This window comes from Pleuronectes platessa, chromosome 4 (assembly GCF_947347685.1).
Source record: "Pleuronectes platessa chromosome 4, fPlePla1.1, whole genome shotgun sequence".
NCBI classification, from domain to species: Eukaryota; Metazoa; Chordata; class Actinopteri; order Pleuronectiformes; family Pleuronectidae; genus Pleuronectes; species Pleuronectes platessa.
The window spans coordinates 1899244-1915831 of record NC_070629.1 but is presented as its reverse complement, the minus strand read 5'-3'; the positions used below and the strand labels follow the sequence as shown (position 1 = coordinate 1915831).

General features: G+C 41.1%; 1 protein-coding gene across 2 annotated transcripts; it reads left to right on the top strand.

The window, feature by feature from the left end:
- Nucleotides 1-319: 319 nt before the first annotated feature.
- On the top strand, nt 320-14975 carry LOC128438743 (G2/M phase-specific E3 ubiquitin-protein ligase). 2 transcript variants are annotated; one of them, XM_053421418.1, is made up of 16 exons: nt 365-1580; nt 2153-2276; nt 2388-2567; nt 2676-2836; nt 3031-3099; nt 5403-5651; nt 7415-7443; nt 8101-8209; nt 10012-10071; nt 10334-10441; nt 11268-11360; nt 11530-11822; nt 11939-12162; nt 12837-13037; nt 13168-13357; nt 13643-14975. In XM_053421418.1, the coding sequence occupies exons 12-16, from the start codon at nt 11693-11695 to the stop codon at nt 13948-13950; spliced, it is 1053 nt and encodes a 350-aa protein (XP_053277393.1). In that variant the 5' UTR covers nt 365-1580; nt 2153-2276; nt 2388-2567; nt 2676-2836; nt 3031-3099; nt 5403-5651; nt 7415-7443; nt 8101-8209; nt 10012-10071; nt 10334-10441; nt 11268-11360; nt 11530-11692; the 3' UTR covers nt 13951-14975. The 2 variants fall into 2 exon arrangements, with proteins under 2 accessions (XP_053277394.1, XP_053277393.1); XM_053421419.1 differs by lacking the exons at nt 2153-2276; nt 2388-2567; nt 2676-2836; ... (2 more) ...; nt 7415-7443; nt 8101-8209 and having other exon boundaries at nt 320-899.
- The last annotated feature ends 1613 nt before the right edge of the window (nt 14976-16588 follow it).

The window sequence follows — 16588 nt, the reverse complement described above, 5'->3', positions numbered from 1 at the left end:
TCTAATGTTAATCGTAATGAGTCTGCAGAGCTATCGACGAGGTGGTCGATCTCAATGGAGCTCAGGGTTTTAAAGAATTTGTTGTTTAAATCTACTGCTAATACGGGTTTAAATGTAATTGGGACTATTTCCTTAAATTTAGCTACAGCACTATCAGGTAGACATCTAGAAAATGAATTTTTTATTAGTGGCATATATTCAGTTATTGAAAAATCAAAGGTTATTAAATTATGGTCTGATAGAACTGGATTGCGCGGAAGTACTGTTAAATTTTCAATTCCGACACCGTACGATAATACAAGGTCAAGTTTGTGGTTACCACAATGAGTAGGTTTGTGCACACACTGACTGAAACCAATAGAGTCTAGTATTGAAATAAATGTCGCCGGCTCTGGCCCCTGGGATACAATTAACTGTAGTCGCTGGTGTCGCTAACCTGACGTTTCTCAGAACCGAGTCGCCAATAATCAGAGTTTGTTTATCAGCGGGTGCCTCGCTGAGAGGAGCGAATCTATTTGAAACGTGAGCTGGTGGCTCTTTAATCGTGGGCTTTTTAAGTCTAGCACTATGCCCCCTCCGGGTTGTCACCCAGCTGCCCTGGGCTCCCGGCTGCACGGGACTAGTCTGGGGACTGCTCGTTAAGGCTAAGCTACGTGCTAAACAACGTGGCTCCGCGGCTATTGGGAGCCGGCTAACTACAGCTAACGGAGTTTCTAAGCTGCTGAGCCGAGCTTCTGAAAGTCGCTAAGCCGAGCCTCCATCGCTATCAACACACTACATTTATTACATGTACCACTACTGTTAAGGGAGGCAGAGGAGTAAGTAAACATTAGACACTCGGAGCAAGAGAGAGCAGTGGAGCAACAGGGAGAGAGAGAGAAGACATCGCTGCTGCGAGGGTGAGCTCAGACAGAACACAGAATCACTAAGCACGATAGAGTAAGGGTTGGTATGTGCGAGTGTTTAACTACAGACCGGTGATTTTAGCCGTAGTGCTACAGAGAAACAGTTGTGTTTTAGCAGCGGAGCTAATTCGCAGAGCGACCACCACCAGTGGCAAGAAAACAGGAAATGACGCAGTACGCTTACCGTAATGACGTCAGTTGTACATTAGGAATACATTATTCCTTTTTTACAGACTTGCCCTTCAATTTGAAGTAAAAATACATAATTTACATGAACAGATACGCCATGAAGATAAAAATAATCAAATGAGAGACTATAACTAAAATATAGTTGTGTTTTCGTTATTTTTAGGCGCTCTGACTATCTATACCGCTTTACCGTATGAGGCATTAGTAGACATGCAACAAAAACCCGAGTGGTGGCTGGCTTTCCACATGACGGCTCACTTTTCTGCAGTGGCATAACTGGACGCGCAAAAAAAAAACGAGTTGCGGCTGGCTTTAAACATGACGGCTCACTTTACTGCAGTCAAATATCTGTTAGTGTGCGCTTACCACTTTGAATCCGACTGTTTTATCAACTGGGGACAATATAACGCCGGATTCTCGAACAGGTTGTTATTTAAAGAAGGGTCTGTGCCATCTTTCCATCGCAATACTGAAGACAAGGGAAATGTAAGTATTTTATTTTGTTTTTTTTAATAATTCTGGTATTTGCTTCTTTTAGACATTTTGTGTGGAGGCTAGTGACGTTAGCATGTTGTGGCGTTCGTGTGAGGGGGTGGGGGGCTAGTATGTAGTGGTTGGGGATAGGTAGAGATTGAACAATTAATCGAGGACGGCTGGCGAGTCTACGGTGAACAGTGTTCGCACGGCAGGTTTGTGAGTGTCGTACTCTCCACGCCCCCCCCCCCCCCGCTCGCGCATCCTGTGAGTCCTACCGTGAGTACTGTGCCGCTGATTTTTTTACCACGGCAGCACTGGGCTGGAAGTTAGCTACAGCGCCCGTAGCAGCTACAGCGCCCGTAGCTAACTTCCAGCTACAGCTGCTGCTACGGGGATTTAGCACCACTCATCTGCTGTAGGAAGTCGCGCTCGCGCAAGATACCGGAGGATGTTGTTGTCATAATGTGCGGGACTATAACGATTATTCATTACCAGCCCTAGTTGGGGAAAATGTGTCGTTGTATTTTTGTATGCATGACAGTAGTACAAACATGAATAACATTGCTGCTTTTGGTGTTTAGGCAAGCACATCTGTTCACGGTGCTAGGGTACATCACGTAGCATGCCAGACGGACCCACCAAAGATGCGCACATTTGGCACGCAGCTTTCTATGAAAACACTGGGACCTCACTACAAAAGTACAGGTTTGTTTACCCTCAGCTTCGTCATGTCATTGATTGTGTCTCCGTGTTAAAGTTGTAACAGCATCTCATTTGTTGTGACTCCACGGATACTGAATGTCTGTTTTATCATAGGCACCCAGAAAACTGTGCCCTGCACTGATGTCGGTGTTGGGACCTCAAATGTAAGAGACCTCGCTTGGAGGAGGGAGAGGAAAACCAATGTTGTTCAAGTATGGACTTCGGAAAGCCACTGGATGCTACCTATGATCCTGATGACTCGGTCACAGTCTTGACTGAGTCAGCAGATGTGACGTGAGTGACTCAATATTAATCTAAACATTTTAATAATCAGATGGATTACCATCCTACACTTTTGTTAGCTGTTGCAGCCTTTTGGTGAAATCTTTGTCTTTCTAATAGAATGGAATCTTCCAACCCTGTTCATAAGACACCCACATATATTGTCTATGAAAACTGCCTCCTGGAGCTGTTTGAGGTGTCTCCGGTGTGTCGGCGGGGGACAGATGTGCAAACAAGAAGGGTTGGGACATTCCTCTCTGTAGAACAAAAGTGCCCACACTGTGAGTTCAATCTTTCTTCATACTGGAGAAGGTAATTGTTAATTGACTTTACCTTAATTCACAACTTAATTCACTTGTAGTAATTAATTGAACATAGAATATTATCATCTGAATTTGTGGAACAACAAATCATACAATGCCATGTGGAATGACATATAAAGTAAAATAATAACTAATTACATCTATTTTTGAAGGACATTGTGCGAAGTTACACGGTGATGGACCTAAGGACCAACACTATTATTGATCTGCAGTTGGTTCAGGTGAGTAACATAAACTCCAATGTGTAAACGAAACAAAGTTATTGAAAATATGTCATATTTCCATGGCAAATTTCAGATGAAAAAGCAGTGTCTTGATTCAAGAGTATGCAGGGAACTCATTACGACTGGTGATTATAATCTGTTTATTCAGAACTGCCAACTTGAGAAAGTCTCCGTAGGTTATTTCATGCAGCAGAAAGTGCATAGTAATATTGCATATTACATTTTCAACAAGATGTTGTTGAAAATGTACAACACAGCACTAGCTTACAGATCCTATAACTAATGACAGGGCTGGAGAATTAGCGCTTCAAGATTCAAGATTCAAGATTTTTATTGTCAAATGCATAACAATAACATTAAGCAGTCGCTGGCAGTGAAATGCTTGAGTCTCAGGTTCTCTTCTAGCAATGCTCAAGTAATTACAACCTATAAAATAAAATAGAAATAGTATAAAACAGGATATCAACATTTTAAATAGAAAATAAAGTATATATATATCTAAATATATATATAAACAGCTGAGGAGAAAATAAAACAATAGTGCAAATATGTCACGGAGAGGAGTTTAAAAGTCTTATGGCCTGGGGGATGAAACTGTCTCTGAGCCTGGTGGTGCGGGCCCGGATGCTGCGGTACCGTCGGCCAGACGGCAGCAGGCAAAAATGTTTATGGCTGGGGTGAAAGGGGTCTTTAATAATCCGGCTGCTCTTCTTCCTGCACCGCTAGCTGTAGAGGTCCTCTATGGATGGTAGCGCCATCCTGGTGATGTGCTGGGCAGACTTCACCACCCTCTGTAAGCCTTACGGTTCAGGGCGGTGCAGCTGCCATACCAGGCGGTGATGCAGCCATTCAGGATGCTCTCTATGGTGCACCTGTAGAAGTTGCAGAGAATCCTGGAGTCCATGTGGAGCTTCCGCAGCCTGCGGAGGAAGAAGAGCCGCTGCCTGGCTGTCTTCCTGATGGAGTCTGTGTGATGGGTCCAGGTCAGGTCATCAGTGATGTGGACCCCGAGGAACTTGAAGCTGCTGACTCGCTCCACTGTGGTCCCGTTGATGGAGAGGGGGGCGTGTTCCACTCCTTGTCTCTTCCTGTAGTCCACGATCAGCTCCTTCGTTTTGCTGACGTTGAGATGGAGGTTGTTGTCCTGGCACCAAGATGTCAGGGCTCTGACCTCCTCTCTGTAGGCCTTCCCATCGTCGCCGGTGATCAGGCCTATGACAGTGGTGTCATCAGCAAACTTAACGATGGTGCTGGAGCTGTGGGTGGCCACGCAGTCATGTGTGAAGAGGGAGTACAGGAGAGGACTGAGCACGCAGCCCTTGGGGGCACCGGTGTTGAGTCTGTCTGCCCGTCAGAAAGTCCAGTATCCACTCACGGAGGGCGATGTTGAGCCCAAGGTCTCTGAGCTTGGTGACGAGCTTCAGGGGCACTATGGTGTTGAATGCTGAACTGTAGTCGATGAAGAGCATTCTCAAATATGTGTCCCTCTGGTCCAGGTGGGAGAGGGAAGTGTGGAGGGTGAGGGAGATGGCATCTGCAGTCGACCTATTTGACCTGTAGGCAAACTGAAGAGGGTCCAGAGAGTCAGGGAGGGAGGAGGTGATGAATGGTTGGACCAGCCGCTCAAAGCACTTCATGATAATGGAAGTGAGTGCTACTGGGCGGCAGTCGTTCAGGCAGAGGATTTTTGTTTTTTTGGGAACAGGGACAATGATGGTCTTCTTGAAGCATGTGGGGACAATGACTAAACAATGGCATAAAAGATTATCCACAGGAGTCTGTCTGTAGGGTCAGAGCTGAGTCGTTAGATGTGAATCAGCCTAAGCCCTCTCCAGACAGAGTCAGAGTCATTGGCTGAGAACTGGTGTTGGAGTTTGTTCATTATCAAAGTTGTGGAGCACATCAATAATTAGCATAAACTGTCGATTTCCTTATTCTAAAACCAGAGCAGAAAGTTCAACAAATTAGCAATTTTGTAATTAATTCACTCACTCACACAATTCATTGAAGGCATGCCCTGTTTGGAACATTATGTAGACCTTATGTGGGGATTAATTTAGTTTTTAATATATAATATAATATATATTTTAATGCTTAATTTCTGAGTTGTATAATGTGTTCTGTTTATTTATTTTGTCTGTTTTGTTATCGTTTGTTTATTTATTGTTCATCTATATTATGTACCCTCAATCAGGGCATTGCTGCAAAAGAGCCCTGTGCTCAGTCAATTCTCCCTGAATAAATAATGTTGATGATGATAATGTGTCTGTGCATGACTAAAATTTTATTTTTATTTTCAGGACTGTCCAAGAAACTGGTCAAGATTTCCCAGGACAAAGAACGTGTGAAACTGAAGAAGTGGCTTCGCAGCATAAAAAAACACATCTACTGGACAGCCGCTATGTCAACATCAGGGCCAGAGAGAGTGGCAAAGTGGACCTCCATCCTTAACCATGTCCAAGACATCCACTCCCATGAAGACCCTGTTTTCCCCTAGTGTTTGCATCCGCAACACACTTCTAGGGACAAGAGCAAATGGTTGACAGCAGGTATGTTCACCAAATTTGCATTGCAAATGTAAGGCTTGTGTTTATATATACACTCCTGATCAAAATCTTAAGACCAGTTAAAAAATTGCATGAATTTGCATTTTGCACTGTTGAATCTTAGGAAGGTTCTAAGTAGAGTTTCAAAATGCAAAAAGAAGAAATGGGAACAAGAGCCCAAAAGTTGTGAGCAGGCAATTTATTGAAAACAACAATTTAACTGAAGTAGGCTGTTCATCAGCTGATCAAAAGTTTAAGACCACAGCTCAAATAAAACCAAAAACCTCCTAAAACAGAAATGAAAGTGTCAAAAACTGACTCAGTAATGAGTAGCTCCACCATTATTGTTGATTACTTCAAAAATTCGTTTTGGCATGCTTGATGCAAGTGTTTCTAAAAGGCTAGTGCGAATGTTGCGCCAAGTGGTGAAGATGGCTTCACGAAGGGCATCCACTGTCTGGAACTGAATTCCATTTTTGTAAACTTCCCTTGCCATCCATCCCCAAATGTTCTCAATTGGATTAAGATCAGGGGAACACGCAGGATGGTCCAAAAGAGTGATGTTATTCTCCTGGAAAAAAGTCTTGGTCAGACGGGCATTGTGAATTGGAGCGTTGTCCTGCTGAAAAACCCAGTCGTTACCACACAGACGAGACAGATGAGGGATGCCCGCTGCAACATCTCCACATAGCCAGCTGCTGTTTGATGCCCCTGCACAACCTGGAGCTCCATTGTTCCATTGAAGGAAAAAGCACCATGATGGCGCCCCCTCCACTGTGCCGCGTAGAAAACATCTCAGGTGGCATCTCCTTGTCATGCCAGTAACGTTGGAAGCCATCAGGACCATCAAGGTTAAATTTTTTCTCGTCAGAGAATAAAACTTTCTTCCACCTTTTGAATGTCCCATGTTTGGTGCTCCCTTGCAAAGTCTAAATGGGCAATTTTGTGGCATTGAAGGAGACGTGGCCTTTGAAGACGTTTCTTGTTTTTGAAGCCCTTCCTTCGCAGATGCCGTGTGATGGTTATTGGGCTGCAGTCAGCACCAGTAATGGCCTTAATTTGGGACGAGGATCGTCCCGTGTCTTGACGGACAGCCATTCGGATCCTCCGGCTCAGCGCCGGTGAGATTTTTTTGGGTCTACCACTTGATTTTTTTGTTCCATAACCCTGAGGATCTTTTAAGAAATGCAAAATGACTGTCTTACTGCGTCCAACCTCAGCAGCGATGGCACGTTGTGAGAGGCCTTGTTTATGCAGTTCAACAATCCTACCACGTTCAAAGACGGTGAGCTTTTTTGCCTTTGCCATCAAGAGATCTTCACAGTGTGATTACTTGACAGGAAATTACATGGAATCCAAATTTTTGCACAGATTTTGGCTTTTAAAGGCTGTGGTCTTAAACTTTTGATCAGCTGATGAACAGCCTATTTGAGTTAAATTGTTTTTTTGAATAAATTGCCTGCTCACAACTTTTGGTCTCTTGTCCCCATTTCTTCTTTTTGCATTTTTAAGCTCTACTTAGAACCTTCCTAAGATCCAACAGTGCAAAATGCAAATTCATGACATTTTTTAACTGGTCTTAAGATATTGATCAGGAGTGTGTGTGTGTGTGTGTGTGTGTGTGTGTGTGTGTGTATGTGTGTGTGTATATATATATATATATATATATATATATATGTATATATATATATATATAACAAACCAAATAACAAATGCCATAATTACTTTGAATCTATAGTTATGTTTTTCCTCCTTTTTTTTTACAGGGACACCAGCCTTCCGCAGATTAGAGAAGGTGTTGACTTAAAGCCGAATTATAGTCCTGCGACTGCAACCGCGGAAGGCCACGCAGTTGCATCGACGGACTCGTTTTGGTTTATGCTTCACTAACGTGTTGCGCGTGTTGCAAGGCAATTCACCGCCAGAACACTAGGCGGAGTAACGTTGTTTGTCGAAGACAAAACACACAAAGAAGGGACGTCTTCTTCTTCGTCGTCGACTGTTTATTTAGATCGCCACTCCGGCTCCTCATAGCCTATTTCTGACGGACAAATCGGCCAGTCAGTGACGGGTTATACAATTGGTCATACTTTCGGATCTCTTCTGCCAAGTGCTCATCTATTTGGTCCATATTCATTCTTCTAACTCTTCCGTGATTTCCGCGTATTGTGGGGCATGAAACCGGAAACTAGATTCTGGACGGGATGTAGTAAGCAGACCAATCACAAGCCTTGCGGGCTGCGTGAGGCTCGCGTCGCTTTGTCGTGTAGTTAGAAAAATTGGCCGACGCACGCAAGCCGCCAGAGGGCACGAAAGGGGCGTGTTGCGTGTCTTGCGTGCGTGCGTGCAACCCGACTATAATTCGGCCTTAACAAGAGGGTTCTGAAAGATGTGGGGAAGCTGAGCCCTCACTACCAAAAATGTACAACTTTTTTTCCGATTTGTATTACAGATTACTTGGATAACCTGTTGGACCTCATCTTTCACAAGGTTTTTCAGAACCCGGTCCCATATGTGAATGAGGTGCTGAAGATCTCAATACCCGAGGATCTCTCTGCCAAGTATGAGAAACATGACAAGCAGGAAGTCATTGCCAGCTATGTGTCAATCAAGGGCAGGTCTGAACCCTGTATAACTTCCCTGAGTATCAGGGAACACTCTGCGTATCTGGAGAACCACGCAGGAGGGCAGGACCACTCTGATTCTCCGGCCGTGATAGCCCCAGCAACAGCTAACAAAGCTTCTGTACGCCAAATATCTGTAACGGCTGAGCAAAGTTTACATTGTATTTACAGAATAAAAGGTGACTCATAAATATAAAGTGTTCCTTTGTTTACAGTATGGCTACTGATGGCACAAAGGTTATTTTTATAATCAATGTTTTTATTATACTTGGTATTTTTTGCATTTACTACCTCTGTCCCAGCCAGTACATTTAATAACTATGTTTAAAAAGCTCTGTGGCATTCTTTCTAGCAATCTTTCTGACAATAAAAGTGTATAGAAACAGTTGTGTGCTTTTAGTGTTTGATATGTAACATGTCAACAATTGACACGTGTACGATGAGCAGTTGCAAGTAATACAGAGGGAAGAGTAATTTATTGTATTTTATTCCTCAGTCATATTTGTATTGCAGAAATGACTGATATCTCATGCATAAAAAAAAACCAATTTACTGCTCTATTCCTCTTAAACGTAAAGGCCCATAATCTGCCCTATAGATTTTGAATGCATTCTGTAGTGAGAACACATTCAAACACACAGGCTAATTTATGGAGGTAAAAACGTTATGTCCTGCAGCTCCATGAGAGGGGGGAGGGGTAAAATGGGGGCGGGGCCCTCAAAACAGGTCAATCTGAGGAGGGCTGTTTTAGACAGGGTAAAAAGGGTGCTGTTTTAAATGATCCTTGTGGTATTTTGACCAAAACATGTTACAGACATTTCATTAAGACCCCAAGGAACCATATCAACTGCGGTAAAAGGAGCATAATATGTCCCCTTTAATATACATTATCACTCATAAAGAAATATAAACATTTACAATATAGACCTATTGAACATTAGCTTAACTGGTCTTTATAAGTAACAATAACAGTACATGACTTAATTACATAGTCTGTATGTGTCTGAGCTGAACTACACACTGTAAAGTAAACTATATACTATCGCGACCCGCCTGCAAGAGGACGCGCATGTAAAATAAACACCAATACAGGCGAATGTAGCCCCGCCCACCTAGTGGCACGAGTGTCTCCTGCCTCACTGCCCAGCGGAGTATGGGGTGCCGTTTGTAAAGCAGCTCCCGCTGAAAATAACAGCAACATTTTGTCACATTTAGCTTCAAACCATGTTTAAAAAACTGGTGTGAATTTTTTAGTCACTTTTTTGCACATTTTTTGCACATTTGCAACAATAATTGTCAACACTTAAATGTTAAATATAAATGCTAAATCTAAATCTAAATGTTAAATTTAAATCTAACTCTAAATCTACATGTTAAATCTAAATGTTAAATCTAAATTTAAATGTTAAATTTAAATCTAAATGTTAAATCTAAATCTAAATGTTAAATCTGAATCTAAATCTAAATGTTAAATCTAAATATTTCAGGTGAAACTAAATATTTAACTAATATGCAAATTCAAATGCCGGTAACAGGAAGTAACAAAATAAAAGCTCGAGGAGGTCAGAGTGTGTTTATAGTGGCAAATAACGTATAAATCTTTTCCGGGGAAATGGACTCTTGGACATGGATTATCGTGATATTAACTACGTAAAATAACGAACATCTTTGGAGAAACTTCATTTGAAGAGTACTTAACAACGTCTTTGGTATTTTGTCTATATTTTAAAACTCCTCAGGGCTCCAGCGCTACCATACCTTTACCAGCAACAGACTTTGCTCCAGTGACCTGTCTGTCAGTAAGTACTCATTAATATTCATGTTCATATTTGTTTGATTTACTTCTCATTTACCTCTCAGTAACCTCATCTTTTGATTGTCCATTTTATTTAGTTAAACATTCCTTAAATAAACGTACAGTACAATCTATACTTCTCTTCAGTCAGAAAGATAATGAGTGAATGTGAATGCTCATCTGTTATAATGTCTAGAATTATCTCTTGAATAACCCTTGTTTGTTATAGAAACATGCTAAATGTCATATTCTCTGCTGTGTTCTAGAATGACTACCAAGGAAGACAGCAGATTTCCAAAGAAGTGAAAGTGAGCTCATCAGTCAAGGGAATGAAAATGACAGACTGCAAGAAAGTCCACCGTGTCAAAGAAGAAGTAGGTTAAAACACTTGTCAAATCTGGACTTGGTTCCCAGGCACTGTGCTATGGTTGCCCTCTGCTCCTCTGCTCCCAACACCCCTGAGTACAAGACAGTCGTATAGTGTGAACAGTACAGTGATCTTAAGACTTTGAAAGTCATGTAGTGTGACCAAAGCTTAACGTTAAATGCCAACCTGACAGAATTTAAGCACCAGTTTGATTTTTGTTTTTGTTTTGTCAGCCTCAATTGGATCACTGTAAGCAACCTGTAAACTGTATTTGGATTGGATGTCTTGTTTCATCTACCTACAAGTCATTATAAGAGGTGTAGACTGAGCTTAGTAGCACAATTCAGTCATTTGTACTGAAAGGGAGAGGCAACTCTCAAACCTAGCTCATCTCATTCAGTTTTGCTTCACCCTAAATCCTTAAAGGCTGCCTTTTAAAGGAAATACACTTAAAAAGATGGAATTAGGGTTAAATTGCACTTAGATCAAATGAGATTAACATCATTACAAAAATATTTCCCTTTGACCTTTCTTTATGCAGTGCGGAGTACAGTGCCTTAACCCCCGAGAGACAGTGAGGCCAGATGTCGGGAGACAGAGAGCAGCACTCGAGAGAGTGAAAATCAGGGCCAGGCAGGGGACCCGAGACAATTGTTAGCTAATAATGCGGCAGAATTTGTGTAAGATATTGTTTGGGCTTCATAGAAATACAGCAGTGTAGATGTTGGTCTATTTACATTATGAACCACTGATACAAGTCTCTCTCGCTCTCTCGCTCTCTCTGGGCTTTCTGCTGAATTTTCTGTTGTCCCTGTTTATCTTTGTCTGCTCAGCCCTGTTTATCTGGAGGAAGATGAGGCTCTTGAAGAGGCAATTCAGCGTAATCTACTAGAAGAGTGTGATGGACCTGCTGTCAATATTTTAAAGTAAGCGTTACAAGTAATTTTTTATTATGGTAATTATCTTGTTTACACCAGTGTAAACATCGCAAACAACATGGAACAGTTATATCATCATGCCCTGAAGGTGATAGTGGAGTAAATGCAGAGATAGCCAAAGGTCTGTTTATCTTTGTCATTGTCTTTTTTAATATAGGTCATCTAAAATGCTGAGCAAAGAAGAAATTGCAGGCCTTCTACAAGCTCACAGTGAGAGAGTTATTACATCGGGAACAAGACAGATCTATATCAGTCGAGCCAATGTTTGAACCACAGCCTTACGTGTGTTTAAGAGAACCAGTTTTGCAGAAAGCTGTGACATGCTCTTTGTCACATTTGCAAGCGATGAACATGATGCTGAGGAAGATGCTGCTGACCTTGGAGGTCCCAGACGAGAGTTTTTCCGATTACTGGTGAAGGCTATCTTCCAAGACAGTGGAGCTTTTGAAGGTTTATTATAAATATATATATATAATATATTTTGTGGTTACCTGGCCACAAATATTGGTTTGGAAATGCCAGAGTACATAATACAGAATGTGCTGTTAATTTATTTAATCTTTCAGGCACACCAAATGGATGCACACCAAGACTGAACATTCTCCACTTGCAAAATGGACTGTATCGAACCATTGGCAGGATGATGTCTACAATAATAATACAAGGGGGTGAACAACCTGCATTTCTGTCCCCGAGTGTAGTGGACTACATTGTGTCTGGGGACATCCTTCAAGTTCATGTGACACCTGATAATATAGGTGACCCTGATTTAAGGGAGAACCTCAAAAAGGTAATGCGCAATATTCTGATCTGAAGACTATTGTAGTAAGCATTTGCTTTTTTTTTTTACTATTCCACAGCAGTACTGTCAGGACCAGGCTCTCCACCTCTTGTCTTCCCTTCCCCCACTGTGCTCCTCCCACAGATGGCTCAACCTGGAGCTGGGAGGGGCCTCCTGTGGGAGACCTTCACAACTGAGACTCATCTCATCAATTCCACCTCCACTCCATAAAGCCTCAGCTCATTCACCCTGTCTTTGCCAGATCGTCCATTCACCAGTGTGATTATGCTGCACACCTTCCTGGTTTGTCTCCTACCACTGAGTTCTGCCTGCCTGCCTGCCTGTTTACCTGCCTTCCTGCCTGCCTAACTTTTTGGACTTCCCAAATAAACCTTTTTTCTGCCTTCAATCTGCCGTGTTCCTGGTCTGCACTCTTTTTGGGTCCGCTTAAAAGAAGGATCTTAACAAGTACAGTTACTTTTATTTTGGTGGAATGCATTATCTAAATAATTTTAGTTTCATATTACCAAATTAATAACAAAAAATTCAAACTTTTCTTGTCATAGGTAAGTAACTAAGTATAAGTGTAAGTGAAATGCACAGTCTACATAGTACTAACTAAATGTTGATTAAATGCAGTCATTTGATAAATAAGATTTTAAGATTTGATCTGTAATATTTAGGTTCAACAGGCAACCTTGCAGGACGATTTGGAGAAAGCAGTCAGCTGCTGTGACTCATGGCGATATCAAGTTGAGGGTCTTCCACTCGTAGTCACCATGGCCAACAGATATGTGTTAGTGAAAAATGCAGTTCTATACCATACTGTTGTGCAACGGCAGAGCTGTCTTGATCAACTCATTGATGGCTTGTCCCACTATGGAGTAAGATTTACCTCACAGTTCTGTATCATATTTGCTCCGTGCTGTGGTAAAATTACAAAAAAATGCCATATTTAACCATAACTACTCATTTTTATGGCCTTTAATTTTATGGTGTTGAATTTCCCTCCAGGTTTTATCACTCCTGAGAGAGAACCCCAGCTTGCGTGTGCTGTTTCACATACCAGGAGAGGACAAAGGTCTAGCAGCTGATTTTGTAGCTGGTATTCTCAAACCAAGCTACTCTGTACTGGGGAGCAACAGAAGAGCTAGGGAGGAGCTGATGGTGGTAAAATGTAGGGAGTTTCTCCAATGTGTTGAAAGTAAGTTTGTATTTGTAATTCAGTATATTATACAATAAGGCAATCCAGGAAATTTACAGATTCATTTTATTTTTTACAACTCATGAAGCTGTGCCTATCTAATGTTTATGTACCATGTAACAAGAATACAGTTGTTATCTGATTGCTTGTAAGAATAACATTGCTTTTTCACCAAAATACCTATACAGTAAACCATTAGTCACTCAATTAGTCATTGATTCAGTCTTTCTTAATCCTGAGTATTTTCCAGTCTCCAAGTCAACACTGGTGTCCCTTTGCTTTTAGATAAAGAGCTGAGGGACACATATGGGGACAGGACTCTAACCAAGGATGAGGAGGCATTCCTTAAGACTTTGAGCCCTGGTCACATCCTGGCGTTTGCTACAGGGAGCAGCAAAGTCCCAGCCATTGGTTTTCATCCAACTCCTAAATTAATATTTATTAATGATGAAGACAGACATCTTCCCACTGCACACACATGTGCAAATGAGCTTCACCTTTTTGTGAACGCAACAACAATGGCTGATGATGATGGATTTAACCACTGCTTCCTAGTAGCACTAATGAATGGATCGTTATTTAGCACCATTTAAACAAATGTCAGGATTTTACTCTTTAGTTTCGGATATGTGGTGCTATTACTATTTTTGGGGTCTACAACTGGACTAAAGTATTGTTGTGTTTTGAGACATTTAACAGCTACCATTAAAAGTACAAGTAAAGGCTTCTTTTTTTTTTGCATGCACAACTGGAGCATAAATGTGCTGTCCTAGTTTTAATTTTTACTGTAAATCTACTAATTTGCTGAAATCAGTTAATTTGTAAAAGAACCCCTGCAGTGTAATACACCAATGTTTAGTGCAGGGCCCTCCATGTTTGTCAAACCAGGCTGCTGTGGTGTTCTGTGTACCCTCTGCCCCTCTCATGGTAACAACCCTAAAACTTTCCACTACAGTCCAGTAGTTGATTGTGTCCATGTGTAAGTGTATTTCATAGAGGACATAGTTTGTTCATATTATAAAGCAGTGGTTTCAATTGCAGTACATAAGAAAGCTGAAAAATAAAGACTATACGGTAGCTTCTGTTTTCCCATCTTGCACCACATTATCTTGTGGTCAAATGTTCTGTTAAGAGCTCCTTTGCAATAAAAATGCAACATTATGTGAACAAATCTTTCACTTCCTGGTTTCTGTAAAGTTAAGCTGTACCTGAACAAGAGTTTTTGACTGTTCCAAAACTCTATTCCTGTTTGTGGATGTTAATTACAGTGTTAAGTGTTTACTTCCATGAGGACTGTATCTGACCCTTCTTTATACTGTAAGATGTTGTACTGTATGATTGGAAGGATATGAAATCAGTCATCGGAGTAATAAATGACTTAATGTACATTTACTCAAGTAAGGTACTCAAGTAAAAATTTGGAGTACTTTTCAGATTACATTTTTGAATTCCCCTCCTCACCATTGAAAGCCATGTATATTCAGATTTATTGATATTGAATATTTTGTGATAAACTGAAGAATGTATTTGTTCATGTGTTGAAAAAAATCTTTCTCCTATTCCTACTCCTCCTCAAGCTCTTTACAAAAGTGTACAAGTACAATGAGGCTCATGTTATGCTAAGATCAAACATTTACAAGTTTATCAAAAATAAACTGTTGTGTTCTCTGAAACAATGTTTTGCCATTGTTGTTGTCATTTTGAAGAGGGTTAATGGCATCATTCAGTTCTTGTAAATCCCTGTCATTCAATGGGGTAAATCCTCTTTTAGAGTTTGGTGAGGAACAAAAAACTACCCCTGCTGTTGGGAGTTCTGGGTTGTGAAGATGAGGCAAATCATTGTCCAGAGTAAAAAGATGAACTGGTGTTCTATTTCCTTCAGATGACAAGGAGTGATTGTTATATCCAGCTTTGAATTCCTCCAAAGTGCTATTGATTCTGGGTAGAAAGACATAATGGAGACAAAATAGGTCTGTTGCATTGTCTATGTCTAAGATACCCAGGGATTCCACTTCATAAAAAATGGGTGCATAAATATGGCTGCAGTTTTGGTTCAAGTCTCGGTTAAAACGCTCGATCCTCTGGTTGTGTACAGAACTTCCTGTTAAGACAGAGCCTTCACCCCTGCTTGCATGCATGTCCTCCCAAATCTGAGTGTTCTCCTCCATGATCAGTCCTGATGTGCAGTGGTCTGCCAAACTGTCCAACAGCTGCAGTAAAGTGGTCTCTCACAGTTTCAGCACGATTATTGTTGGAGCAGTGAAGAAACATCAACATCCTACTGTAGCCGTCTATGGCACCATGAACAACCAATTTCCACCTAATCAACTTATGATTTCCGTATACATGCCATATGAAATTTGGATGTGGGACAGAGTATACTCGACGAACTATTGCTGTTCTTCTCCTGGCTAGGACACCAATTGGGTCCATCCTTCGCAGTAAATCTCTTACACGTTGTGTTTGAACCACAATGTTTTTGGAGCGGAGATGCCCCATAAGCATCACTTCTCCAACATTTGGGTGTTCAGTTTTTATTTGTGACACTTCAAGATCCAATTGTTGATCACTGATGCTCTTAAATTTTGACGTTGGGATATTATAGTCTTGCAGTAACTTGTAGAAAGTTGGCCTCGAGATTGAAAGAATAGATGCCGCATCTGTAAAGGTGGTTTTCAGTGAAAGAACATGTTCAAGCTCCTCTTTGGAAATCTGATGTCTTCCTTGGTAGTCATTCTAGAACACAGCAAAGAATATGAAATTTAGCGTGTTTCTATAACAAACAAGGGTTATTCAAGAGAGAATTCTAGACATTATAACAGATGAACATTCACATCCTATCATTATCTTTCTGACTGAAGAGAATTATAGATTGTACTGTACGTTTATTTAAGGAATGTTTAACTAAATAAAATGGAGGTTACTGAGAGGTAAATGAGAAGTAAATCAAACAAATATGAACATGAATATTAATGAGTACTTACTGACAGACAGGTCACTGGAGCAAAGTCTGTTACTGGTAAAGGTATGGTAGCTCTGGAGCCCTGAGGAGTTTTAAAATATAGACAAAATACCAAAGACGTTGTTATCTTGTCACATGTTAGTGTTGTGTAAAATATGCCACCATGATTGGAACCAATGCGGAAACATTACACCACACAGATTAAAACACAAACAAACAGCCAGCTAGGTTACATGAGTATGAAAGTATACCGAGCGGTATGACGTCCC

What these genes read in the sequence shown, in the direction of transcription:
- LOC128438743 (XM_053421419.1), top strand. Translation starts at nt 11,693, where the DNA reads ATGCTCTTTGTCACATTTGCAAGCGATGAACATGATGCTGAGGAAGAT. An exon ending in AGACAGTGGAGCTTTTGAAG is followed by an intron (nt 11,823 to 11,938) that starts GTTTATTATAAA and finishes TTAATCTTTCAG; the next exon opens with GCACACCAAATGGATGCACA. An exon ending in ATGGCTTGTCCCACTATGGA is followed by an intron (nt 13,038 to 13,167) that starts GTAAGATTTACC and finishes ATTTCCCTCCAG; the next exon opens with GTTTTATCACTCCTGAGAGA.